At 39.3% G+C, this 26539-nt stretch overlaps 1 protein-coding gene across 2 annotated transcripts in view; it reads right to left on the reverse strand.

Moving 5' to 3' along the window:
- Positions 1–1734, reverse strand: part of AQP9 (aquaporin 9) — a 38116-nt gene extending 36382 nt beyond the window's left edge. For both annotated transcript variants that reach the window (XM_059056300.2, XM_067030724.1), the window contains exon 1: positions 1624–1734. In XM_059056300.2, the coding sequence (XP_058912283.2) occupies positions 1624–1734 (111 nt within the window). The remainder of the gene's footprint in view (positions 1–1623) is intronic.
- Between the last annotated feature and the right edge of the window lie 24805 nt (positions 1735–26539).

Raw genomic sequence — 26539 nt, forward strand, 5'->3', positions numbered from 1 at the left:
TTTTAGCTTATGACTTAATTATTGTTGTTTGTAGTTGTAGTCTACAGAGAATTTTTCATGGACCTGCTCTTTCCTTAGTGCTACCAGGAGCCCTTATTAGTCATGTATACCACGGTGTGAATGAGCTTGAGGTGCTTCCCTTAAGAGCAGTTTTTGAGAAGAGGGAGACAAATGGCATCAGACTCCCAGTGTCTGGGGGAAAACTAATTTTACATATGAAAGACCAGTGAGTCCTGCATATACTCTGTCATCTTTTCAGTGCTCCCTTTGCTCCATGCCTTATCAACATGCAAAGCTTTTTACTAGGCAAAATGCACATTTTCTAATAAAGCAGAAACAATTACTTTGAGTAACCGTTGAGGAAAACAATGTAGATTTATTAAAAATTAAATTTTTAATTTACATGTATATTAAAAATTGTGTTTTTGCAGAAGTTTCTTGTTTAAACATCCCAACAAGCCTCAGCAAAATTGAAGATTATACTCACCATGAAAGATTTCATCAGGGTTTGTTTTAGAACAGTATAAATAGAAATCAAACCTTTCAGGAAATTATTGGCTTTAGCCAGAAGATACAAAGTTTAACTTTTCAGCATACAGTATTAAGATATTATTTCTTTAGCTCCCACCTTGAATAGTAGGGGAAGACACAATACTATTCTCATGAGTAGAATACTGAATGGCTAAAAGCCACTTTCCTTTACTTAACTCAGACAGGATGGGATCATGAAATAGGTTCTTGTTAAGAAATAAAGAGGGTTTTAACTTTTTTGGTTACAAAATACATAGATGTTTAGTTCACTTCCTCTTCTGTATTATTTGCAGAGCACTTAGAATTGGAACTGAATTTGCCTCACTTCTCTGTACCACAGATCACCTTGAGGATGAAGTTAGGCCAGGGGCAGCAACCACTCTCCCCTTTGGGACCAGATTGTCAAGTAACATGACCCCAGGGTTTCTGTCTCCCTGAGGGTGATTTTCCAGTAAAGAGTGATGAGAATCAGAAGAATCTTGGACTTTTATTTTCTCTCTCTTTTCCTTCCAATGCCCTTCTCCCCCACACTACCCCCACCTAACAAGTCACCATAGATGAGAGGTGAGGATGGTCAAGAGGGAATGTAGGAAATTGTCCATAACACCTTGAAAATACTTGAACAGATCAGGTACAAAGAGGTTTTCAGAGACCAGAAAACGTATTGCTCTCTCTTATTTTACACTAGTTCCATTTTTTGAATTCACATTTGTTTCTCAGTGTTGGCTTAGTCTCCTAAAGCATTATGTATTTATCCAATGCAAAGAACTTTAAAAAAAAATTTAGATATAATTAGCATATAACAATGTATTAGTTTCAGGTGTACAACATACTAATTCAATATTTATTTATATAATGAAATGAACACCACAATAAGTCTAGTTAATATCCATCACCATACATAGTTACACATTTTTTTATCTTGTGATGAGAACTTTTAAGATATACTCTCAGCAATTTTCATATATGTAATATGGTATTATTAACTGTAGTCACCATGCTGTACATTACCAAAGAACTTTTAATGTACAAAGTTTATGGACAAAAATAACTTTTTGTTATTTTTTATAACAGAAATCAGAAAATACTCACAATCATTATAAATGTGCCCAAGAACTCGGAGAGCATTTCTTTAGCTAAGCTGCTCTTCAAGACCAGTCTCTGCTTCAAGCTTTTTTTCTTTTGTTCCATCTCACGCTGCATCTTGGGGCTTCTACAGGGACCACTCTTTTCACCCATACCTGCTTCTTCTGGTCCCTACTTCACTGGCACATGGAAGTTTTAACAACTGCTCACAGATTCCTGGAGATGCCTGATTAGATAATATGGCTGTACAAATCCAGTCCCAATTAGAGCCTGTGGCTTAATCCTCTTCTGGTGAAATTGTCATTCCCTGTTTGCTGCTGTTTATTTGAAATGGTGTATTAGAACCTGAAATCCTAAAAACAGTCCTTTTTTGTACCTGATGGATTAATCATTACCTTTATTTTCAAGGTATTTTTTTCTTTCTCTGTTTGGTTTTTTTTCAAGAGATGTTTTGGTTGCATTGCCAAACCACAGTGATGGGCTCCAGTCCAGGAGAGATTTACATGTTGCACAATTGCAAGCTTCTGATTTTTTTTTCCTATTCAGAATTGGTTGGTTGAGGTGTAGTTTGGAATTGTCATATCAGGTATATGCACATCTAATGTAAACATTCTTTTCTGAAGGAGCTTTCATGCAAATTGGAGAACAAGAAGAAAAATAAGATGTGTTGTTCAACAAGATTAATCACTCTTTTTTTTCTTCCAGTAACATTTCAGTGATTTAATTACACCTCCCTGAGGGTGTTAAGAACCACCGCATTCTTTCTAGAGATGAAGAAATTAACTTACAGAGAGACCATTCCAAGTCTCACATGGCAAGTCTGTAGAACAGGATGGGATCTCCTCCTCGGTTACTGTAGCTGGGGTTCATCTACTGAGGATAGCTTGGGATCAAGAATCAGAAAGATGAAGAAGCCAACTTCTTAAGCATTCTAGTTTGAAAACCAAGTTACTCTCCTTCATTTACCATGAAATATTTAGGCAAAATACATAGCAAATAAACAATAGTAGCTTAAAAGTCTATATTGCTTGGAGATCACTAAGCCAGAAGGAGATCAATCTGAATATATGTCACCCCAATTAAACAAGAAAGGGAGTAAAGATGCCTAAATAAGTCTCCTAGATTATATCTTTTAAGTTTGATGAATTAACACCCTTACAGGCAACAAACTGTGTTCAGGACTAGCTTCTCATCATGTCAAATATTCAAGCCTTGTTTTTCAAAACGAGCTTGTGAGAAGAAGTAGAATCCAGCAGTTGTTTCTGAATACCAAGGCAGTCCTATGGAATTAGTACCCTTGCCGTGTGCTTCCTCCCAGTCCTCCCACAGAAAAGCCTGCTGTTTCAGACCCTCCCCTATCTTTGCAGGAGGCCTACAGTCATTCCCAGTTGAAGAGGCAGGCTGGAAGAGGGGCCTGGAAAAAACAGCTATAGAGATTTCAAGGACAGAAGACATACCTAGTCTGTAGGTGAAATCAAGAGTTAAGGCCTAAAGAGATTATAACTTGCCTGAGGGCATGCCATTGCAGAGCCAAAACAGGAATGAGCATTTTGACTGTAACTCCTGGTTAAATTATGGATACCATCCCACTACTGGGCATATACCCTGAGAAACCGTAATTCAAAAAGAGGCATGTACCACGATGTTCATTGCAGCGCTATTTACAATAGACAGGACATGGAAGCAACCTAAATGTCCATAGACAGATGAATGGATAAAGAAGATATGGCACATATATACAATGGAATATTACTCAGCCATAAAAAGAAACGAAATTGGGTTATTTGTAGTGAGGTGGATGGACCTAGAGTCTGTCATACAGAGTGAAGTAAGTCAGAAAGAGAAAAAAAATACCGTATGCTAACACATATATATGGAATCTAAAAAAAAAATTGTTTTGAAGAACCTAGGGGCAGGACAGGAATAAAGATGCAGATGTAGAGGAATCGACTTGAGGACACAGGGAAGAGGAAGGGGAAGCTGAGAGAGTAGCTATACACTACCAAATGTAAAATAGATAGCTAGTGGGAAGCAGCTGCATATCACAGGGAGATCAGCTCGGTGCTTTGTGACCACCTAGAGGGGTGGGATAGGGAGGGTGGGAGGGAGATGTAAGAGGGAGGAGGATATATGTATGCATATAGCTGACTCACTTTGTTATAAAGCAGAAACTAACACACCATTGTAAAGCAATTATACTCCAAGAGTTATTTATGACCATGCTATTCCCAGGTCCCAGTGGATGGACCAGAGAGACAGGACTTTATTGTGATTACAACTAATACCACACAAGGGTGTTCTGTGGTCTCTCCATTCCCTCACCTAACAAATATTTATGGCATACTCATTATGTGCCAAACACTGTACTTAACAAAAGCACATGGGGTTCTTGCCCCTTACAGAGCTTAGAGTCTCATGCGGGAGAGAGACGTGAGTGAACTAGTCATACACACAGAAATATGAAATTACAACAGAAATGTATTCTCTGAAGATAGAGGACATATTTCTGTAAGCAGATGTAAGAGGGGGATTTCATCTTGCCAGAGATCTCTGATAGCTTTTCCAAGGACATCATGTCTGAGCTGAGATCAGAAACAAGTGTAGTGGGGAGTGTCTTGTGGGCTGGGAATGGGCACAGTATGATGCGTATCCAAGAATGAAAAAGAGGCAGCAAAGGATCACAGTGTGGAATGAACCTGGAGCCGTGGGCAGGGATCGGACCATAGTGAGCCTTGTAAATCAAGTTTAGGGTAAGAGCAATAATAAGTCACTGAAGTGGTTTAAGCAGCAGCAGGACACCATCAGATTTGAGTTTTAAAACTCATGTCCATGGCACATAATGTTTGAATAAACATGTTGAGGTAGGGAGTGAGGAGAACCCTCATCCTAGCTGTGAGGTGGAGAGGGGAATGGTGGAGGCCTAAGGTGGGCATATGTAGACATTGGGGGATATTCCAGAATTCCAGGACTAGGTGGTGGCTTTCACAATGGAGAGAAATGGAAGGACTCGAGAGTTCTTTATATCTTAAAATTGGAAGGACTTGATGGATTGGTTATGAAGGATGAGGAAAAGAAACTCAAGTGTGATGACTGTATTCCTGGCTTGTTGGGGAAGGAGGTGCTAATCCTCCAGAGAGGAAATGCTGGAAGAGGACCAGGACTGCAAGGGAAGGTCATGAATTCTGCTTGTGCAGGTTGAGACCTCGGGGGCTCTCTGGTGCTTCTGAGAGAAGATGTCAAGTAGGAAATGATATGGATCTCTATTCAGAGGGAAGGTTCTTGTGCTCATCGAGGTGATAACTGAAGCCATGAATAAAGATGAGGTTACCTAAAATTAAATTAAATTAATTTTTTAAAGAAGATAAGGTTACCTGAGGGGAGAGTTTGAAGAAAGCACAGGTTAAGCTTGTGGTACTGAACATTTCAGTCTTAAGTGGAGGAGATGAAATATTTATCATTTCTTTCAGTCTACCTTCAGAGGACAGTTACACTTTTTACCTGCATCACCATGAATTCATCATCAGACCTAACTCACTCACACCCCCCTTTGCAAAACACCCTCACGCCAAAATTCCTGTTAGAAATATGGGACTGCTTAGTTTCTTTCATTCATTCAGAAAAACCATTTATTATTTACCATGTCAGGCACAGCATTAAGCAGCAGGGATTCAAAAATAAGGAATACATATCTCTACTTCTAAGGAGTTATATAGTCTAAGTGACAAGTACCTCCAAATGAACAACACATCATATGGTAAAATAGAAGCATGTGCAAAGTACTGAACCAAAAGTCCAGCTATCACTGCATGGATATCCTAGAGGTTACGTTGCATTGTCAACATATTGACTCATCCTGCCACCAACAGTCCTAAAATTGTGCTTACCTAGACACAGTGCCATGCTGAATCTATGGAGCTAGCCTACCCAGCTCTTTTATTTATTTATTTTTTGCCTCAGTTTCCTCATTTTATTTTTTTTAAATTTTTATTGAAGTATAGTTGATTTACAATATTGTACCCAGCTCTTTTATTTCTCCCTGACTCTGTCCCTCCCTGACCCCAACATTCTCTTCTCCGCTTTTGCCTTGAGAAGAGAAACCATCTTTGCCTCCATCATGGGATTCAACAAATCTGTTGTTCGTAAGAATAATCATCTCACACTCTGACCTTTACTCCTCCAACCTCTTCTACTTTGGCCAAATTTATCCCCACTCTAGTTCAGAAGCCCCTTTTATGGCCCCTGTTGGAACTGTGTTACCATCTCCTCTCTCAAAATCTTTCATACCAAGATACATCCCACTGACTAAAACTTCCAGTTCCCGACTTTCACCCACTCTCTTTCACAAATCTGCTTTACATCCTCTTCATAGATTTCAGTTTCTCAACTCCTCCCTCTCCACCCAGCTCTTACCTCACTGTCACCCAGGTTAATGATGCACTTACCAGCGTCTCTGGTTCCATTGACCCCTTGACTTTCTTCTACACCCACATTGCCAAAGCCAACTCTGAGTAAATCCAGTGATCGATTTTTCTCAAATGCTCTCTTCCCACACTGTGAATAATGCTGGAAAAATTATATAAATGTGTTGGTTGACCCTAGAGATAGTTGTCTAGCATCAGCAGTGGCCCCATATCCTTAGTTAACCTTTTATTTCAAAGGTTCCAGACTTTAGGGTGCATTCGGACACCCAACTTCAGGGGGTGTGATTTGGTAGATCCCGGGATGGAGCTCAGATACCATGCACTATTTCATTCTCTGCAGCAGTAATATACCACTTCCATGCGCCTCCAGTTCCCTGTCCTAATTCTCCTAATCAGCTGATGACCTTTTCTTCCAATCCACTGGGAAAACAAATGGGTTCATTAGCTATAATACTTTTGTACCTCTTCTCCTCAAAATGTTGCCCTAATTTTATTTATATTGTCCTTCTTTCCCTTCCTTCTTTCTAAAGTTAGCCCTGATGCTGGTGTATTGTCCCAGCCCCTCTGAGACCTTGGCTGATTAACATTCTCCTCACTCTCTCAATCTCTTTCCCCCATTGGCTTCTTTCCTGGGGCCTAAAAACAAGCTCAAGTCTTGACTATCCTGAAAAACGTTCCTTCAGAATTGTTTCACCTCAAATTCCATAGTCTTAGTCAATTTGGGCTACCATATCAAGACCCGTAAACTAGGTGGCTTAAGCAACAAGCTTTTATTTCTCACAGTGCTGGAGGCTGAAAGTCTGAGAGTAGGATACCAGTAAGGTTGGGAGAGGGTGAGAGCTCCTTTCCTGGGTATAGACAGCCACCTTCTTGTTGCATCCTCACATGGCTGAGAGTTCTAGTCTTTTTATCCTCTTTTAAGGATACCAGTCCCACCATGGAGACTCTACCTCCATAACTTCATTCAAAACCAGTTTCCCCCAAAGTCCCCCCACTCCAAACACCACCGCATTTGGAAATTAGGGTCTCAGTGTGTGAGGAATTCATAGCAACCATTTCATGTCTCATTTGCTATTTTTCTTTTCTAGTTGGGGTAAAAAATAACCACTTTACCTTGAGCAAAAAATCATACTAAACTGAAAAAAAATTCAAAAGTATTTAAATTAAAACAAAAATCTCTCATAATCCCAGCCCTCATAGATAACCACTGTTAACAGATTGAAATATATCCCTCCAGAATTTTTTTCAGTAGATATGTATTTTTTTTCTGAAAGTGGGATTATATTATACATACTAGATTAATGTGTTTTCTCTTCAAAATTTCTGTCTTCTTTCTATGCCAATGTATAACTCATCTTTTTAATGACTGTAATATTCAATTGTACAAATGCGCCATAATTTAAACAACTTCCTTCCAATAGACAATTGGTTGTTGCTATTTTCCCCCCATTAAATGAACATCCTAGTGTATATAATTATCTGTCTCTTAGCACAATGGCCTAGAAGTTGAATTACTGGTCAAAGAATATGCATATATTCTGGGTTTCAAAAGTACCTATTTCTCCAGGACTTCCCTGGCGGTCCAGTGGTTAAGACTCTTCGCTTCCACCACAAGGGGCACAGGTTCGATCCGATTCTGCATGCCGTGTGGTGCGGCAAAGGGGTCTCTTTAATATTGGTTAATGTAAATTCTTTCTAATTATTTTCCGACGATAGCAGTTAAAAAATTACATTGTTTTAGTAGGCATTTCTTTGGTTAACAGTGAAGTTGGGCATCTTTCATGTGTTAGCTATTTGTGTTTATTCTTTTATACATTTTAAATTTATGTGTGTTTATTCTTTTATACATTTAAATTTTATATCCTCTACTTCTTTTTCATCCATTCCATTTTTTATTTATTAAGTTTTGTCACTCTTTATAAGAATATAAATCTTTTATCTGTTATATGTGGCAAATCATTTTCTACTTAATCTTTTATCTTTAATTTATAATGATGATGTGTTGCTGCCATAGAGAAGTTTATAAAATTTGTGTACTCAAGTCTATAAATATTTTCTGTATGGTTACCAAATTTGGTATTTATGTTAAAAAGACCTACTCTATCCCCAAATTACAAAAATATTAAACTTTGTCTTATGTTTTATACCAATACTTTCACGATTTTACTTTTAACACTAAAGTTTTTAATGTTTTTAGAATATGTTATGATGTACAGTATAAGGTAGAATTCAAATATATTTCCAAAATATTTTGACAAGTTTTGCAACACTATTTGGTTTGAAATTCCATCTACGCTATATAAAAAAATTCCTGGAAGTAAAATTGTAATTTTTTTTAACATCTTTCCATAAACATATGTTCCCATATCTCTTCCTCTTGCGTCTCCCTCCCTCCCACCCTCCCTATCCCGCCCCTCTAGGTGGTCACAAACCACCGAGCTGATCTCCCTGTGCTTTGCAGCTGTTTCCCACTAGCTATCTATTTTACGTGTGGTAGTGTATATATGTCCATGCCACTCTCTCACTTTGTCACAGCTTACCCTTCCCCCTCCCCATATCCTCAAGTCTATTCTCTAGTAGGTCTGTGTCTTTATTCCCATCTTGCCCCTAGGTTCTTCATGACCTTTTTATTTTCTTTCCTTTCTTTTAGATTCCATATATATTTGTTAGCATACAGTATTTGTTTTTCTCTTTCTGACTTACGTCACTCTGTATGACAGACTCTGGGTCCATCCGCCTCACTACAAATAACTCAATTTCGTATATTATATGGCTGAGTAATATTCCATTGTATATATGAGCCACATCTTCTTTATCCATTCATCTGTTGATGGACACTTAGGTTGCTTCCATGTCCTGGCTATGGTAAATAGAGCTGCAATGAACGTTTTGGTACATGACTCTTTTAAAATTATGGTTTTCTCAGGGTATATACCCATTAATGGGATTGCTGGGTCGTATGGTAGTTCTACTTTTAGTTTTTTAAGGAACCTCCATACTGTTCCCCATAGTGGCTGTATCAATTTACAATCCCACGAACAGTGCAAGAGGGTTCCCTTTTCTCCACACCCTCTCCAGCATTTATTGTTTGTAGATTTTTTTGATGATGGCCATTCTGACCAGTGTGAGATGATATCTCATTGTACTTTTGATTTGCATTTCTCTAATGATTAATGATGTTGAGGATTCATTCATGTGTTTGTTGGCAATCTGTATATCTTCTTTGGAGAAATGTCTATTTAGGTCTTCTGCCCATTTTTGGATTGGGTTGTTTGTTCTTTTGATATTGAACTGCATGAGCGGCTTGTAAATTTTGGAGATTAATCCTTTGCCAGTTGCTTCATTTGCAAATATTTTCTCTCATTCTGTGGGTTGTCTTTTCATCTTGTTTATGGTTTCCTTTGCAGTGTAAAAGCTTTTAAATTTCATTAGGTCCCATTTGTTCATTTTTGTTTTTATTTCCATTTCTCTAGGACATGGGTCAAAAAGGATCTTGCTGTGATTTAGGTCACAGAGTGTTCTGCCTATGTTTTCTTCTAAGAGTTTGATAGTGTCTGGCCTTACATTTAGGTCTTTAATCCATTTTGAGTTTATTTTTGTGTATGGTGTTACAGAGTGTTCTAATTTCATACTTTTACATGTACCTGTCCAGTTTTCCCAGCACCACTTATTGCAGAGGCTGTCTTTTCTCCACTGTATATTCCTGCCTCCTTTATCAAAGATAAGGTGACCGTATGTGCGTGGGTTTATCTCTGGGCTTTCTATCCTGTTCCATTGATCTGTATTTCTGTTTTTATGCCAGTACCATACTGTCTTGATTACTGTAGATTTGTAGTATAGTCGGAAGTCAGGGAGCCTGATTCCCGGAGGAGGTGGAGGACCACCTCCGTATTTCTTTCTCAAGATTGCTTTGGCTATTGGGGTCTTTTGTGTTTCCATAAAAATTGTGAAATTTTTTGTTCTAGTTCTGTGAAAAATGCCAGTGGTAGTTTGATAGTGATTGCAGTGAATGTGTAGATTGGTTTGGGTAATAGAGTCATTTTCACAATGTTGATTCTTCCAATCCAAAAACATGGTATATCTATCCACCTATTTGTATCATCTTTAATTTCTTTCATCAGTGTCTTATAATTTTCTGCATACAGGCATTTGGTCTCCTTAGGTAGGTTTATTCCTAGATATTTTATTCTTTTTGTTGCAATGGTAAATTGGAGTGTTTTCTTAATTTCACTTTCAGATTTTTCATCATTAGTGTATAGGAATGCTAGAGAATTCTGTGCATTGTGTATCCTGCTACTTTACCAAATTCATTGATTAGCTCTAGTAGCTTTCTGGTAGCATCTTTAGGATTCTCCATGTATAGCATCATGTCATCTGTAAACAGACAGACAGCTTTACTTCTTTTCTGATTTTTGTTTTTACTTCTTTGGATTCCTTTCATTTCTTTTTCTTCTTTGATTGCTGTGGCTAAAACTTCCAAAAGTATGTTGAATACCAGTGGTGAGAGTGGGCAACCTTGTGTTGTTCCTGATATTAGTGGAAATGGTTTCAGTGTTTCACCTTTGAGGATGATGTTGGCTGTGGGTTTGTCATATATGGCCTTTATTATGTTGAGGAAAGTTCCCTCTATTCCTACTTTCTGGAGGGTTTTTATCATAAATGGTGTTGAATTTTGTCGAAAGCTTTCTCTGCATCTATTGAGATGATCATATGGTTTTTCTCCTTCAGTTTGTTGATATGGTGTATCACGTTGATTGATTTGCATATATTGAAGAATCCTTGCATTCCTGGGATAAACCCCACTTGATCATACTATATGATCCCTTTAATGTGCTGTTGGATTCTGTTTGCTAGTGTTTTGTTGAGGATTTTTGCATCTATGTTCATCAGTGATATTGGCCTGTAGTTTTCTTTCTTTGTGACGTCTTTGTCTGGTTTTGGTATCAGGGTGATTGTGGCCTCATAGAATGAGTTTGGGAGTGTTCCTCCCTCTGCTATCTTTTGGAAGAGTTTGAGAAGAATAGGTCTTAGCTCTTCTCTAAATGTTTGATAGAATTCACCTGTGAAGCCATCTGGTCCTGGGCTTTTGTTTGTTGGAAGATTTTTAATCACAGTTTCAGTTTCAGTGCTTGTGATTGATCTGTTCATATCTTCTATTTCTTCCTGGCTCAGTCTCGGCAGGTTGTGCATTTCTAAGAATCTGTCCATTTCTTCCAGGTTGTCCCTTTTATTGGCGTAGAGTTGCTTGTAGTAATCTCTCATGAGCCTTTGTATTTGTGCAGTGTCAGTTGTTACTTCTTTTTCATTTCTAATTCAATTGATTTGAGTCTTCTCCCTTTTTTTCTTGATGAGTCTGGCTAATGGTTTATCAATTTTGTTTATCCTCACAAAGAACCAGCTTTTAGTTTTATTGATCTTTGCTATCATTTCCTTCATTTCTTTTTCATTTATTTCTGATCTGATCTTTATGATTCCTTTCCTTCTGATAAGTTTGGGATTTTTTTTGTTCTTCTTTCTCTAAAAGCTATAGGTGTAAGGTTAAGTTGTTTATTCGAGATGTTTCCTGTTTCTTAAGGTAGGATTGTATTGCTATAAACTTCCCTCTTAGAACTGCTTTTGCTGCATCCCATAGGTTTTGGGTTATCGTGTTTTCATTGTCATTTGTTTCTAGGTATTTTTTTATTTCCTCTTCGATTTCTTCAGTGATCTCTTGGTTATTTAGTAGTGTATTGTTTAGCCTCCATGTGTTTGTATTTTTTACAGATTTTTTCCTGTAACTGATATCTAGTCTTATAGTGTTGTGGTCAGAAAAGACACTTGATATGATTTCAGTTTTCTTAAATTTACCAAGGCTTGATTTGTGACCCAAGATATAATCTTTCCTGGAGAATGCTCCATGAGCACTTGAGAGGAATGTGTATTTCACTGTTTTTGGATGGAATGTCCTATAAATATCAATTAAGTCCATCCTGTTTAATGTATCATTTAAAGCTTGTGTTTCCTTATTTATTTTCACTTTGGATCTGTCCATTGGTGAAAGTGGGGTGTTAAAGTCCCCTACTGTGATTGTGTTACTGTCGATTTCCCCCCTTATGGCTGTTAGTATTTGCCTTATGTATTGAGGTGCTCCTATTGTTAGTATTTGCCTTATGTATTGAGGTGCTCCTATTCTGGGTGCATAAATATTTATAATTGTTATATCTTCTTCTTGGATCGATCCCTTGATCATTATGTAGTGTCCTTCTTTGTCTCTTGTAATAGTCTTTATTTTAAAGTCTATTTTGTCTGATATGAGAATTGCTACTCCAACTTTCTTTTGATTTCCATTTGCATGGAATATCTTTTTTCATCCCCTCACTTTCAGTCTGTATGTGTCCCTAGGTCTGAAGTGGGTCTCTTGTAGACATCATATATACGGGTCTTGTTTTTGTATCCATTCAGCCAGTCTATGTCTTTTGGTTGGAACATTTAATCAATTTCCATTTAAGGTAATTATCGATATGTATGTTCCTATTACCATTTTCTTAATTGTTTGGGGTTTGTTCTTGTAGGTGTTTTCCTTCTCTTGTGTTTCCTGCCTAGAGAAGTTCCTTTAGCATTTCTTGTAAAGCTGGTTTGATAGTGCTGAATTATCTTAGCTTTTGCTTGTCTGTAAAGGTTTTAATTTCTCCATCAAATCTGAATGAGATCCTTGCTGGATAGAGTAATCTTGGTTGTAAGTTGTTCTCCTACATCACTTTAAATATGTCCTGCCACTCCCTTCTGGCTTGCAGAGTTTCTGCTGAAAGATCAGCTGTTAACCTTATGGGGATTCCCTTGTATGTTATTAGTTGTTTTTCCCCTTGCTGCTTTTAATATTTTTTCTTTGTATTTAATTTTTGATAGTTTGATTAATATGTGTCTTGGCGTGTTTCTCCTTGGATTTATCCTGTATGGGACTCTCTGTGTTTCCTGGACTTGATTAAGTATTTCCTTTCACATATTAGTGAAGTTTTCAAAGATAATCTCTTCAAATATTTTCTCAGTCCCTTCCTTTTTCTCTTCTTCTTCTGGGACCCCTATAATTTGAATGTTTGTGTGTTTAATGTTGTCCCAGAGGTCTCTGAGACTGTCCTCAATTCTTTTCATTCTTTTATCTTTATTCTGCTCTGCAGTAGTAATTTCCACTATTTTATCTTCCAGGTCACTTATCTGTTCTTCTGCCTCAGTTATTCTGCTATTGATCCCTTGTAGAGAATTTTCAATTTCATTTATTGTTTTGTTCATCACTGTTTGTTTGCTCTTTAGTTCTTCTAGGTCCTTGTTAAACGTTTCTTATATTTCCTCTCTTCTATTTTGAAGATTTTGGATCATATTTACTGTCATTATTCTGAACTCTTTTTCAGGTAGACTGCCTATTTCCTCGTTGTTTGTTAGGTCTGGTGGGTTTTTGCCTTGCTCCTTCATCTTCTGTGTGTTTTTCTGTCTTCTCATTTTGCTTAACTTACTGTGTTTGGGGTCTCCTTTTTGCAGGCTGCAGATTCACAGTTCCCGTTGTTTTTGGTGTCTGTCCCCAGTGGCTAAGGTTGGTTCAGTGTGTTGTGTAGGCATCCTGGTGGAGGGGACTGGAGCCTGTGTTCTGGTCGATGAGGCTGGATCTTGTATTTCTGGCAGGCAGGTCCATGTCTGATGGTGTGTTTTGGGGTGTCTCTGGCCTTATTATGATTTTAGGCAGCCTCTCTGCTAATCAATGGGGTTGTGTTTTGTCTTGCTAGTTGTTTGTCATAGGGTGTCCAGCACTGTAGCTTGCTGGTTGTTGAGTGAATCTGGGTCTTGGTGTTGAGATGGAGATCTCTGAGGGATTTTCACCATTTGATATTATGTGGAGCTGGGAGGTCTCTTGTGGACCAGTGTCCTGAATTTGGCTCTGCCACCTCAGAGACACAGCCCTGACTCCTGGCTGGAGCACCAAGTGCCTTTCATCCACATGGCTCAGAATAAAAGGGAGAAAAAGAAAGAAAGAGCGAGCGAGCGAGAGAGAGAGAGAGAGGGGGGGGGGGGGAGGGAAGGAGGGAGGGAGGAAGAAAGAAAGAAGATAAAATAAAATAAAGTTATTAAAATAAAAATAATTATTAAGAAAAAAATTTTTTAAGTAAAAAAACAAAAAACAACAGACGGACAGAACCCTAGGACAAATGGTAAAAGCAAAGATATACAGACAAAATCACACACAGAAGCATACACGTACACACTCACACAAAGAGAAGAAGGGAAAAATATATATATATTTTTGTTCTCAAAGTCCACCTCCTCAGTTTTGGATGATTCGTTGTCTATTCAGGTATTCCACAGATGCAGGGTACAACAAGTTGATTGTGGAGATTTAATCTGCTGCTCCTGAGGCTGATGGGAGAAATTTCCCTCTCTCTTCTTTGTTCACACAGCTCCCACGGTTCCTCTTGGATTTGGACCCGCCTCTGCGTGTAGGTCTCCTGAGGGCGTCTTTTGTTTGCTCAGACAGAATGGGGTGAAAGGAGCAGCTGATTCAGGGGCTCTGGCTCCTTCAGGCCGGGCCAGGGAGGGGTACGGAGTGCGGGGCAAGCCTGTGGCAGCAGAGGCCAGCATCACATTGCACCAGCCTGAGGCGCGCTGTGCATTCTCCTGGGCAAGTTGTCCCTGGATCACGGGACCCTGGCAATGGTGGGCTGCACAGGCTCCCAGGAGGGGAGGTGTGGAGAGTGACCTGTGCTCGCACACAGGCTTCTTGGTGGTGGCAGCAGCAGCCCTAGCGTCCCATGCCTGTCTCTGGTGTCCATGTGGACAGCCATGGCTCGTGCCCATTTCTGGAGCTCCTTTACACGGCGCACTTAATCCCCACTCCTCTTGCACCAGGAAACAAAGAGGCAAGAAAAAGTCTCTTGCCTCTTCAGCAGCTCCAGACTTTTTGCCGGACTCCTTGCTGGCTGGCTGTGGCGCACTAGTCCCTTCAGGCTGTGTTCACGCAGCCAACACCAGTCCTCTCCCTGGGATCTGACCTCTGAAGCCCGAGTCTCAGCTCCCAACCCCCGCCCGCCCGCCCTGGTGGGTGAGCAGAGAAGCCCCTTGGGCTGGTGATTGCTGGTCGGCACCAGTCTTCTGTGCGGGAGTCTCTCCTCTTTGCCCTCCGCACCCCTTTTGCTGCGCTCTCCTCCATGGCTCCAAAGCTTCCTCACCTCCGCCACCCGCAGTCTCTGCCCACGAAGTGCTTTCCTAGTGTGTGGAAACCTTTCCCCCTTCACAGCTCCTTCCCACTGGTGCAGGTCCTGTCCCTGTTCTTTTGTCTCTGTTTTTTTCTTTTTTCTTTTGCCCTACCCAGGTACATGGGGAGTTTTTTGCCTTTTGGGAGGTCTGAGGTGTTCTGCCAGCATTCAGTAGGTGTTCTGTAGGAGCTGTTCCACATGTAAATGTATTTCTGATGTATTTGTGGAGAGGAAGGTGTTCTCCACGTCTTACTCTTCTGCCATCTTGAAGCTCCTCCTCTGTAATTTTAATTACTCTAGTCTTGCTATGCTTTTTGATGTGTTTTTGGTAGTGTAGGACCCTCCTCATTACTGTTTTCAAATATTTATTATGTAGGTGAACTTTAAAATCATTTTTAAACTTTCATATCCTCCCAACTCTAATTAATGAAAAAGCATTAACTTTATGGATAAAGTTATAATATTGAATTTTCCCTTCAAAAATATAATTCTCATCTCTCCCATTTATTCAAGCCTTTTTTATGTTCTCAAGTAAGGTTACATTGTTTTCTCCACTGGGTCTTGCAAATTCTTAAATTTATTTCTAGGCATTTGATATTTAATTGTCTTTATTTTTGGAGTTAGGATGAGATCCCTGTTTTAATTCTGTTTTCTGACTGACCATTAATTATGAGCAAATTTCTGCATGTATATCTTATCTTCCCATCCTAATGAACTTTCTTATAGTTTTAAATAGGTTTCTAGTTGACATTGTAGTGAACAGCATTAGTTGCCTACTTGGAATCTCTTAACCACCCTTTCTAATAGGACCCATTTTTATTTGGATATCCACCTTTTTTTCTAGGCAACTATAGGCTTTGCGTGGAACACTGAGTAAGGGTAAATACAAGTTTAAGGTTTAAGGGTAAAAACAGATTAGTCTAACCTATGAGAACCATTTTTCCACCCTTGAAACAATGCCTGGTTCAGAAATAACAATGTGGTTTAATTTGGGCCAATGAAATTTGAGAAGAAACTTTCTGAGGCTTTAGAAAGGAATTCCTCAACTCTCTGAAAGCTATGAGCCCAATTCTCTGTCATGCCCTGGACATGAACAAGGAAGCTTATAGCCCCAACTACTGTAGACACCCATCCTATAACTTTAAGGGAAACTAGCCTTTCAGTTAAGCTGACACAGGGACCAGGACATGAAGGCAGAATGCAGCTGAGTCCTTGATGATATCACTGAATTACTGGATCAATCAACCCTGAGGCCCATGCCATTTCTGAGCTTTCAGTTATGTAAACCAATAATGTTTAATATTTTCAAAACCAGTTTGAACAGGATTTCTCTTAATTTCAATGTTAAAGAGCCCTAACTTGTTTGGTATCTTAAATTTTTAAGATAGAATATAATATGAACTATAAATAATCATCATTTACTCTCTTTTTTCTTCTTAATCCTTATATTTATTTCTTTTTCTTCCCTTATTATATGGGCAGAAATTGTTACAAAAATACTGAATCATAATAATAATAACAGGCATCCAGGGCTTCCCTGGTGGCACAGTGGTTGAGAGTCCGCCTGCTGATGCAGGGGACACGGGTTTGTGCCCCGGTCCGGGAAGATCTCACATGCTGTGGAGCAGCTGGGCCCGTGAGCCATGGCCACTGAGCCTGTGCGTCCAGAGCCTGTGCTCCGCAGCGGGAGAGACCACAATGGTGAGAGGCCCATGTACCGCAAAAAAAAAAAAAGAAAAAAGAAAAAAAACAGGCATCCTTGTATTGTTCCTTAATTTACTGACAATGTCTTTAGTGGGCCATTCATTAAGTTTCATGTTTCCTGTTTCTCATGATAAGACTTTAAAAAAAATTTAAGCAATGTGATTTTAAAAACAAGAATGAGTTTGGATTTTATCAAGTGTCTTTTGAATATTTAATGAGGATATTGCATTTCAAAAAATTCTTCTGTTTCTTCTTATGTTATTACTTAATTATACTATATTTTAAATGTTCTACTGTTGAACTAGCCTTGTATTCCTGAAAAGACCCCATTTAGTCATGATACACATATTCATATACAGCTAGATTTAATTTTCCAGTATTTAGTTTTTGATTTCTTTTTGGCTTGGAAATTATAAGTAGGTGATTTGTGTTTTATTTCTCAGACTTTGATATCAAACTAATACTATTCATGAACAAAAGAACTGGAAAGATTTCCATATTTCTCTAGCCTATGGAACAATTTATATAACCCAAGAATGATCTGTTCCTTAAAAATAATGTGTTCTTGGGCTTCCCTGGTGGCGCAGTGGTTGAGAATCTGCCTGCTGATGCAGGGGACGCGGGTTCGTGCTCCGGTCTGGGAAGATCCCACATGCCGCGGAGCGGCTGGGCCCGTGAGCCATGGCCGCTGAGCCTGCGCGTCCGGAGCCTGTGCTCTGCAACGGGAGAGGCCCCAACAGTGAGGCCTGCATACCACAAAAGAAAAAAATAATAATAATAATGTGTTCCATTTATATACAAACATGAGCCAACCTCCTCTTTGGTTAGCAGATCTTGGAGAAGGTTTTAGTATCTACTATAGTTATTGTTGTTTATATGTCTTAAGTGATTTTTGATCAGTTATGCTTTTCTAGAAATTCTTTTATTTGATGTAGATTTTTAAAATTAGTAATACTGATGTAGCATACAATTTTAAAGCATCCTTTTTCATTTCAAAAATTATTTACTTATATTTTCCTCTCTTTTTTCCTTAGTCTCAGTTGCTAGAGGTGTATCTGTTTTCATAGTTATTGAAGAATGATGCCTTGATTTTTGTCAGTTAGTTTTGTTTTATTTAAAATCAACTAGTTTCTTATTTTTCTTAATATATGTCCCCTGATTTAGTTTAATTTCTTTCATTGTTCATATTTGTTTCTTTAAGTTTACTGATTTTAATTTATATTCTTCCTTGTAGAAGTAATTCAGGTTTTGAGTTTTCCTCTGAGAATTGCTTTGGTTGTATAAATATATTTTGGTATATTGTGTTTAATTGTCGTTAATTCTTAGAAAAATCTGTCATTTCTGTTTGATTTCCCTTAGACCAAATAGTTACTTGTCAGTGTGATTTTTAAATATAGTATCCAAGGAAGTTTTATTATTAGTATCTAACTTTATTGTAGAATATTCAGGGAATGTGTGCTAAGATATCAAATTTGTGGGAGATATTGTAAATGTCTTTGTGGCCTAATATACAATCCAAGTTTTTAACAGTCTGCAAGCTTTTGAAGAATATCTTTGCATTGCACAAAGTTATATATTTATATAATCAAGATGAATGCTTATTTAAACTTGTTACTTTATTATATTTATTATATTAGTTTTCTATTATTGCATTACAAATTGCCACAAACCTAGCATCTTAATACAACACAAATTTATTATCTTACAGATTGTATGGGCCAAGATGGCATTGACTATTCCTCTGCTCAGACCTCACAAGGCTAAAATCAAGCTGTTGGCCAGCCATCAGCCAGTGTCCTGATCTGGAGGCTCGACTAGAGAAAGACATTCAAAGTACCTCAGGTTTTTGGTAGAATTATTTTCCTTTTGGTTGAAAGAATGTTTCCATTGTGTTGCTAGTTGTTGGTTGGGAGCTGCTTTCAGACCCTAGGATTGCTTTCAGGTCCTTGCCATATAACCCCCTCCATAAGCCGTCTCTGACTTCCAAATTTCTTAGTTTGGAAACAGCCTTGTCCATTTTAAGGGTTCCTCTAATTAGATCTAGCTCACCCAGGATAACCTCCCTTTTGTTTAACTCAAAGTCAACTGATTAGGGATATAAATTATAGTTGCAAAATCCCTTCAGCCATTAACATAACACAATCACAGGAGTGATATCCCATTGTATTCAAGCCTGGCCCATGCTCAAGAAGAGTGGCCTATAGAGAGTGTATATACCAGCGATGGGAAACTTGGGGACCAACTAAGAATTCTTTCTGCCACACTTAACCTATCAAATCCTGAGGAAACTATGTTCAGATCTTCTGCCATGATAATGGTTTTAATAAATTCCTGTGTTACTGGAAGGTTTTACTTAATATATGTCTATATTATGCTTTGTTGTTTGTTGGGTGGCTTTGCACTGTGTCAGCATGGCTGGGCTCAATGCATCTTGCTGAATTCCCTTTTCTGTATATTTCTGGTTGGGGTGGAGCCACCAGAGAGATTCTCACACAAGTTGTGGAGGACAGAATTTAAAGGGTAGGCATTTCGTAGCTCACACGTGTTGCTGCTTGTCTGCTGGTTCACCTGGTGGGTGGGAAGCAGCAGCCAGATTGCACCCACTTCACCTGCCCTGGCACCTCCTTCAGCTTCTCTGATTCCTGCACTAGGGGTGTGTGTATGTGTGTGTGATTCCACAATGAAGTGTCTCAGCTTCTGTAGGACATCCAAACCACCAAGGTCAGGGACAATAAGGGCTAAGAGTTTTCAGCAGTTGTCAGTCTGTCCTTGTGGACTCCTGATTGTGCTGGTAGTTTCCGGCCTGTTCTTGTTCTCCCTCACTTTTCATCCATCTTCCCTTTCTAACTGCCTGCCCTATGGACCTCAAATATGCTCTCCTGTGCTAGTAACTGAACAAATGCAAATTAAAACCCCAATAAGATAACAATTCATGCCAATCAGATTGGCAAAAACAAAAAATGTTACAGTATCCAGAGTAAGCCAGGATTTAGATCCACTGCAACACCAGTACATTGCTGGTAGCAGTATAAATTGATATAAGACAATACCTAGTTTGGCATTATCTAATAAATTTGAAGATGTGGGTACCCAATGACCCAGCAATTCCACACCAAGAAATACACCCTGGGAAAATGATTGCATAATGTACCTAGAGAAATGTATAAGATGGTTCCTAGCAGCACTATTTCTAATAGTAAAATAATTAGAAACAACCAGATGCTAAACAATAGTTAAATAGATAAATAAACTGAGTAAACTTTTATAATGGGATACTATAAAGCAGTTGAAATTAATGAATTACAGTTCTAAAAAACAACATAAGTGAATCTCAGAAATAGAATGTTGACCCAAAAAAAGCATGTTGCAGAAGAATTCATAAAGAACAACTCTTTTTACATTAAGGAAAAAACATAGAAAATTGTCCAGCAATTTTTAGGAACAAAGTCTACGTGATAAATCTATGAAGAAATGCAAAGTGATGCTAAAAATAAAGCTCAGGATTATCAGGGCTTATGTCTCAGGAGAGGGGGGAGAAGAAGGGGATTTGAGGGACCAGACAGGGGACAGTAAGGTAATAGTCCTATTGCTCATCATAAGCTGGGAGATGGGCTCAGAGGTGTTCATTGTATCGTGAATTTTTATACCTTGCTTTTGTTTTATTAATAAAGAGAAGAAGTAAAACATTGAAAAAATAACAGAAGAAATGAGCTCTCTGCTTCCCTCTGCTCACTGATTCACCCTGTATGTCTTTTTTTTTTTTTTTTTTTTTTTTTTTTTGCGGTACGTGGGCCTCTCACTGCTGTGGCCTCTCCCATTGTGGAGCACAGGCTCCGGACTCACAGGCTCAGCGGCCATGGCTCACGGGCCCAACCACTCCGCGGCATGTGGTATCTTCCCAGACCGGGACACGAACCCGTGTCCCCTGCATTGGCAGGCGGACTCCCAACCACTGCGCCACCAGGGAAGCACACCCTGTATGTCTTTGAGAAGTCTTTTTTTTTTTGGCTGCACTGCATGGCTTTCAGCATCTCGGTTTCTCCACCAGAGATTGAACCCAGGCCACGGCAGAGACAGCACTGAATCCTAACCACTAGGACATCAGGGAACTCCAAGAGAAATCTTTTAAAAACATGATTTAGTTACAATTTTTCCTTTCCTATAGCTCAGTGAGTCCCCATTCTTTAGAGAGTGAAGTCCAAACTCCCTAGACAAATATTCAAGGTCTTTCACAAATCTGGCTCCTCCAGACCTACCCAAATATGTATTTCAACATCTTCCCAAATTAATCACTCCATTTCTTCTGGAAGGGCCCATAAGGGTCCCACAAAGTGCCTTGCTCATTTCTGCCCACAGGTTCTTCCTTGTGCTCTATCCATTCACCTCAAATGCCCTTCCTCTGCCTCTCTTCCCATTCAAACCCTACTCACCTTATCTCCCAAAGGCCATGACTACTTGCTAACTGATTTATGAACCCTTTCCTCTCAATTCCACTGAACAGTGAAATCTCTCACAGTCAAATGCCTGTCCCATTCATGGCATGAATTACTCACTTATCCCTTAATTATATACAGCTTCTTACCTCTTCTTGTCTGTGTGTGTGTATGTATGTACACACGTGTTTTTTTATCCCCAAATGGATGACAAACTCTTCAGAAATAATAAGAATTATTTACTTAGCACAGTAAACATTTGTCATAAATAAAGAAGCTTTCTGGGAGACCTTCAAGATAGCGGAGGAGTAAGACGTGGAGATCACCTTTCTCCCCACAAATACATCAGAAATACATCTACACGTGGAACAACTCCTACAGAACACCTACTGAATGCTGGCAGAAGACCTCAGACTTCCCAAAAGGCAAGAAACTACCTCCCTAACCCACCTGGGTAGGGCAAAAGAAAAAAGAAAAAACAGAAACAAAAGAATAGGGATGGGACTTGTACCTCGGGGAGTGAGCTGTGAAGGAGGAAAAGTTTCCACACACTAGGAAGGCCCTTCACTGGCGGAGACAGGGGGTTGGCCGGTGGGTGGGGGGAAGCTTCAGAGCCATGGAGGAGAGCGCAGCAACAGCAGTGCAGAGGGCAAAGGGGAGAGATTCCTGAACAGGGGATCCATGCCGACCAGCACTCACCAACACCAGAGGCTTGTCTGCTCACCCGCTGGGGTGGGGGTGGGGGGCTGGGAGGTGAAGCTAGGGCTTTGGTAGGATCCCAGGGAGAGGACTGGGGTTGGCAGCATGAACACAGCCTGAAGGGGACTAGCGCGCCACAGCTAGCCGGGAGGGAGTCCAGAAAAAATTCTGGACCTGCCAAAGAGGCAAGAGACGATTGTTTCAGTGTGTGCGAGGAGAGGGGATTCAGAGCACCACCTAAACGAGCTGCAGAGATGGGCGCGAGCTGTGGCTATGAGCATGGACCCCAGAGACGGGCATGAAACACTAAGGCTGCTGCTGCAGCCACCAAGAAGCCTGTGTGCAAGCACAGGTCACTATCCACACCTCCCCTCCGTGGAGCCCATGCAGCCCGCCACTGCCAGGGTCCCATGATGCAGGGACAACTTCGCTGGGAGAACATGGTGCACCTCATGCTGTTGCAGTGCGTCACTGGCCTCTTCAGCCACAGATGTCTCACTGGCCTCTTGCCCTGCATTCCATACCCCTCCCTTTTCCCAGACTGAGTGAGCCAGAGCCCCCTAATCACCTGCTACTTTAACCCCATGTGGTCTGAGCAGGAACAGACACCCTCAGGTGACCTACATGAAGAGGCGGGGCCAAATCCAAAGCTGAAACCCAGGAGCTGTTCGAACAAAGAAGAGAAAGGGAAATTTCTCCCAGCAGCCTCAGGAGCAGCGGATTAAATCCCCACAATCAACTTGATGCACCCTGCATCTCTGGAATACGTGAATAGACAACAAATCATCCCAAAATTGAGACGGTGGACTTTGGGAGCAACTGTAGAGTTGGGGTTTGCTTTCTGCATCTAATTTGTTTCTGGTTTTATGTTTATCTTAATTTAGTATTTAGTTTATTATCATTGGTAGATTTGTTTATTGATTTGGTTGCCCTCTTCCTCCATTTCTTTTTTTTAATATATAGATAAATTGTTTTTTCCTTTTTCTTTTTTGTGTGTATGTATATGCTTCTTTGTGTATTTTATCTGTACAGCTTTATTTTACCATTTGTCCTAGGGTTCTGTCTGTCCGTTTTCTTGTTTGTTTGTTTTTAAGTAGAGTTTTTAGCACTTGTTATCATTGGGGAATTTGTTTTTTGGTTTGGTTGCTATCTACTTTCTTTTTTTAATTACTTAAAAATTTTTTTTATACTTAATAATTTTTTTATTTTTAATTTTTATTGTAATAACTTTATTTTATTTTATTATTTTCTTTCTTTTTTTCTCCCTTTTCTTCTGAGCTGTGTGGCTGACAGGGTCTTGGTGCTCTGGCTGGGTGTCAGGCCTGAGCCTCTGAGGTGGGAGAGCCAAGTTCAGGACATTGGTCCACCAGAGACCTCCTGGCTCCACATAATATCAAATGGTGAAAGCTCTCCCAGAGATCTCCCCTCAATGCTAAGACCCAGCTCCACTCAACAGCCAGCAAGCTACAGCACTGGACACCCTATGCCAAACAACTAGCAAGACAGGAGCACAACCCCATTGATTAGCAGAGAGGCTGCCTAAAATCATAACAGGCACCCCAAAACACACCACTGGACACGGTCCTACCCAACAGAAAGACAAGATCCAGCCTCATTCACCAGAAAACAGGCACCAGTCCCATCAACCAGGAGGACTGCACAATCCACTGAAACAACCTTAGCAACAAGGGGCGGACACCAAAAACAACAGGAACTATGAACCTGCAGTCTGTGAAAAGGAGACCTCAAACACAGTAAGTTAAGGAAAATCAGAAGAGAGAGAAATACACAGCAGATGAAGGAGCAAGGTAAAAATCAACCAGAGCAAACAAATGAACAGGAAATAGGCAGTCTACCTGAAAAATAATTCAGAGTAATGATAGTAAAGATGATCCAAAATTTGGAAATAGAATGGAGAAAATACAAGAAACGTTTAACAAGGACCTAGAAGAACTAAAGAGCAAACAATGATGAACAACACAGTAAAGGTAATTAAAAATTCTCTAAAAGGAATCAATAGCAGATTAACTGAGGCAGAAGAACGGATAAGTGACCTGGAATATAAAATAGTGGAAATAACTACTGCAGAGCAGAATAAAGAAAAAAGAATGAAAAGAATTGAGGACAGTCTCAGAGACCTCTGGGAAAACAATAAATGCACCAACATTCGAATTATAGGGGTCCCAGAAGAAGAAGAGAAAAAGAAAGGGACTGAGAAAATATTTGAAGACATTATAGTTGAAAACTTCCCTAATATGGGGAAGGAAATAGTCAATCAAGTCCAGGAAGCAAGGAGAGGCCCATACAGGATAAATCCAAGGAGAAACACAGCAAGACACATATTAATCAAACTATCAAAAATTAAATAGAAAGAAAAAATATTAAAAGCAGCAAGGGAAAAACAACAAATAACATACAAGGGAATCCCGATAAAGTTAACAGCTGATCTTTCAGCAGAAACTCCGCAGGCCAGAAGGGAGTGGCAGGACATATTTAAAGTGATGAAAGGGAAAAACCTCCAACCAAGATTACCCAGCAATGATCTCATTCAGATTCGATGGAGAAATTTTGCATTACAGACAGGCAAAAGCTAAGAGAATTCAGCACCACTAAACCAGCTTTACAAGAAATGCTAAAGAAACTTCTCTAGGCAGGAAGCACAAGAGAAGGAAAAGACCTACAATAACAAGCCCAAAACAATTAAGAAAAGGGTAATAGGAACATACATATTGATAATTACCTTAAATGTAAATGGATTAAATGCTCCAACCAAAGATATAGACTGGCTGAATGGATACAAAAACAAGACCCATATATATGTTGTCTACAAGAGACCCACTTCAGACCAAGGGACACATACAGGCTGAAAGTGAGGGAATGGAAAAAGATATTCCATGCAAATGGAAATCAAAAGAAAGCTGGAGTAGCAATACTTATATTAAACAAAACAGACTTTAAAATAAAGACTATTACAAGAGACAAAGAAGGATACTACATGATGATCAAGGGGTCAATCCATAAGAAGATATAACAATTGTAAATATTTATGCACCCAACATAGGAGCACTGCAGTACATAAGGCAAATGATAACAACCATAAAAGGGGAAATCAACAGTAACACAATCATAGTAGGGTACTTTAACATGCCACTTTCAGCAATGGACAGATCATCTAAAATGAAAATAAACAACACAAGCTTTAAATGATACATTAAACAAGATGAATTTAATTGATATTTATAGGACAGTCCATCCAAAAACAACAGAATATACTTTCTTCTCAAGTGCTCATGGAGCATTCTCCAGGATAGATTATGTCTTGGGTCACAAATCAAGCCTTGGTAAATTTAAGAAAATTGAAATCATATCAAGTATCTTTTCCGACCACAATGCTATGGGACTAGATATCAATTACAAGTAATAAATCTGTAAAAAATACAAACACATGGAGGCTAAACAATACACAACTAAATAACCAAGAGATCACTGAAGAAATCGAAGAGGAAATCAACAAGTACTTAGAAACAAATGACAATGAAAACATGATGACCTAGAACCTATGGGATGCAGCAAAAACAGTTCTACAAGGGAAGTTTATAGTAATACTGTCCTACCTCAAGAAACAAGAAACATCTCAAATAACCTAACCTTACACCTAAAGCAATTAGAGAAACAAAGAACAAAAAAACCTCCAAAGTTAGCAGGAGGAAAGAAATCATAGAGATCAGATCAGAAATAAATGAAAAAGAAATGAAGGAAACAATAGCAAAGATCAATAAAACTAAAAGCTGGTTCTTTGAGAAGATAAATTGCTAAACCATTCACCGGATTCATCAAGAAAAAAACAGAGAAGACTCAAATCAATAGAATTAGAAATGCTAAAGGAGAAGTTACAACAGACACCGTAGAAATACAAAGCATCCTAAGAGATTACTACAAGCAACTCTATGCCAATAAAATGGACAAACTGGAAGAAATGCACCAATTCTTAGAAAAGCACAACCTTCTGAGACTGAACCAGGAAGAAGTAGAAAATATAAACAGACCAATCACAAGCACTGAAATTGAAACTGATTTAAAATATTCCAACAAACAAAAGCCCAGGACCAAATGGCTTCACAGATGAATTCTATCAAACATTTAGAGAAGAGTTAACAACTATCTTTCTCAAACTCTTCCAAAATATATCAGAGGGAGGAACAGTCCCAAACTCATTCTATGAGGCGACCATCACCCTGATACCAAAACAAGACAAAGATATCACAAAGAAAGAAAACTACAGGCCAATATCACTGATGAACATAGATGCAAAACTCCTCAACAAAATACTAGCAAACAGGGCTTCCCTGGTGGCGCAGTGGTTGAGAGTTCGCCTGCCGATGCAGGGGACACGGGTTCATGCCCCGGTCTGGGAAGATCCCACATGCCACAGAGCGGCTATGCCCGT

The sequence above is a fragment of the Kogia breviceps genome, chromosome 3 (assembly GCF_026419965.1).
Source record: "Kogia breviceps isolate mKogBre1 chromosome 3, mKogBre1 haplotype 1, whole genome shotgun sequence".
Taxonomy (NCBI): domain Eukaryota; kingdom Metazoa; phylum Chordata; class Mammalia; order Artiodactyla; family Physeteridae; genus Kogia; species Kogia breviceps.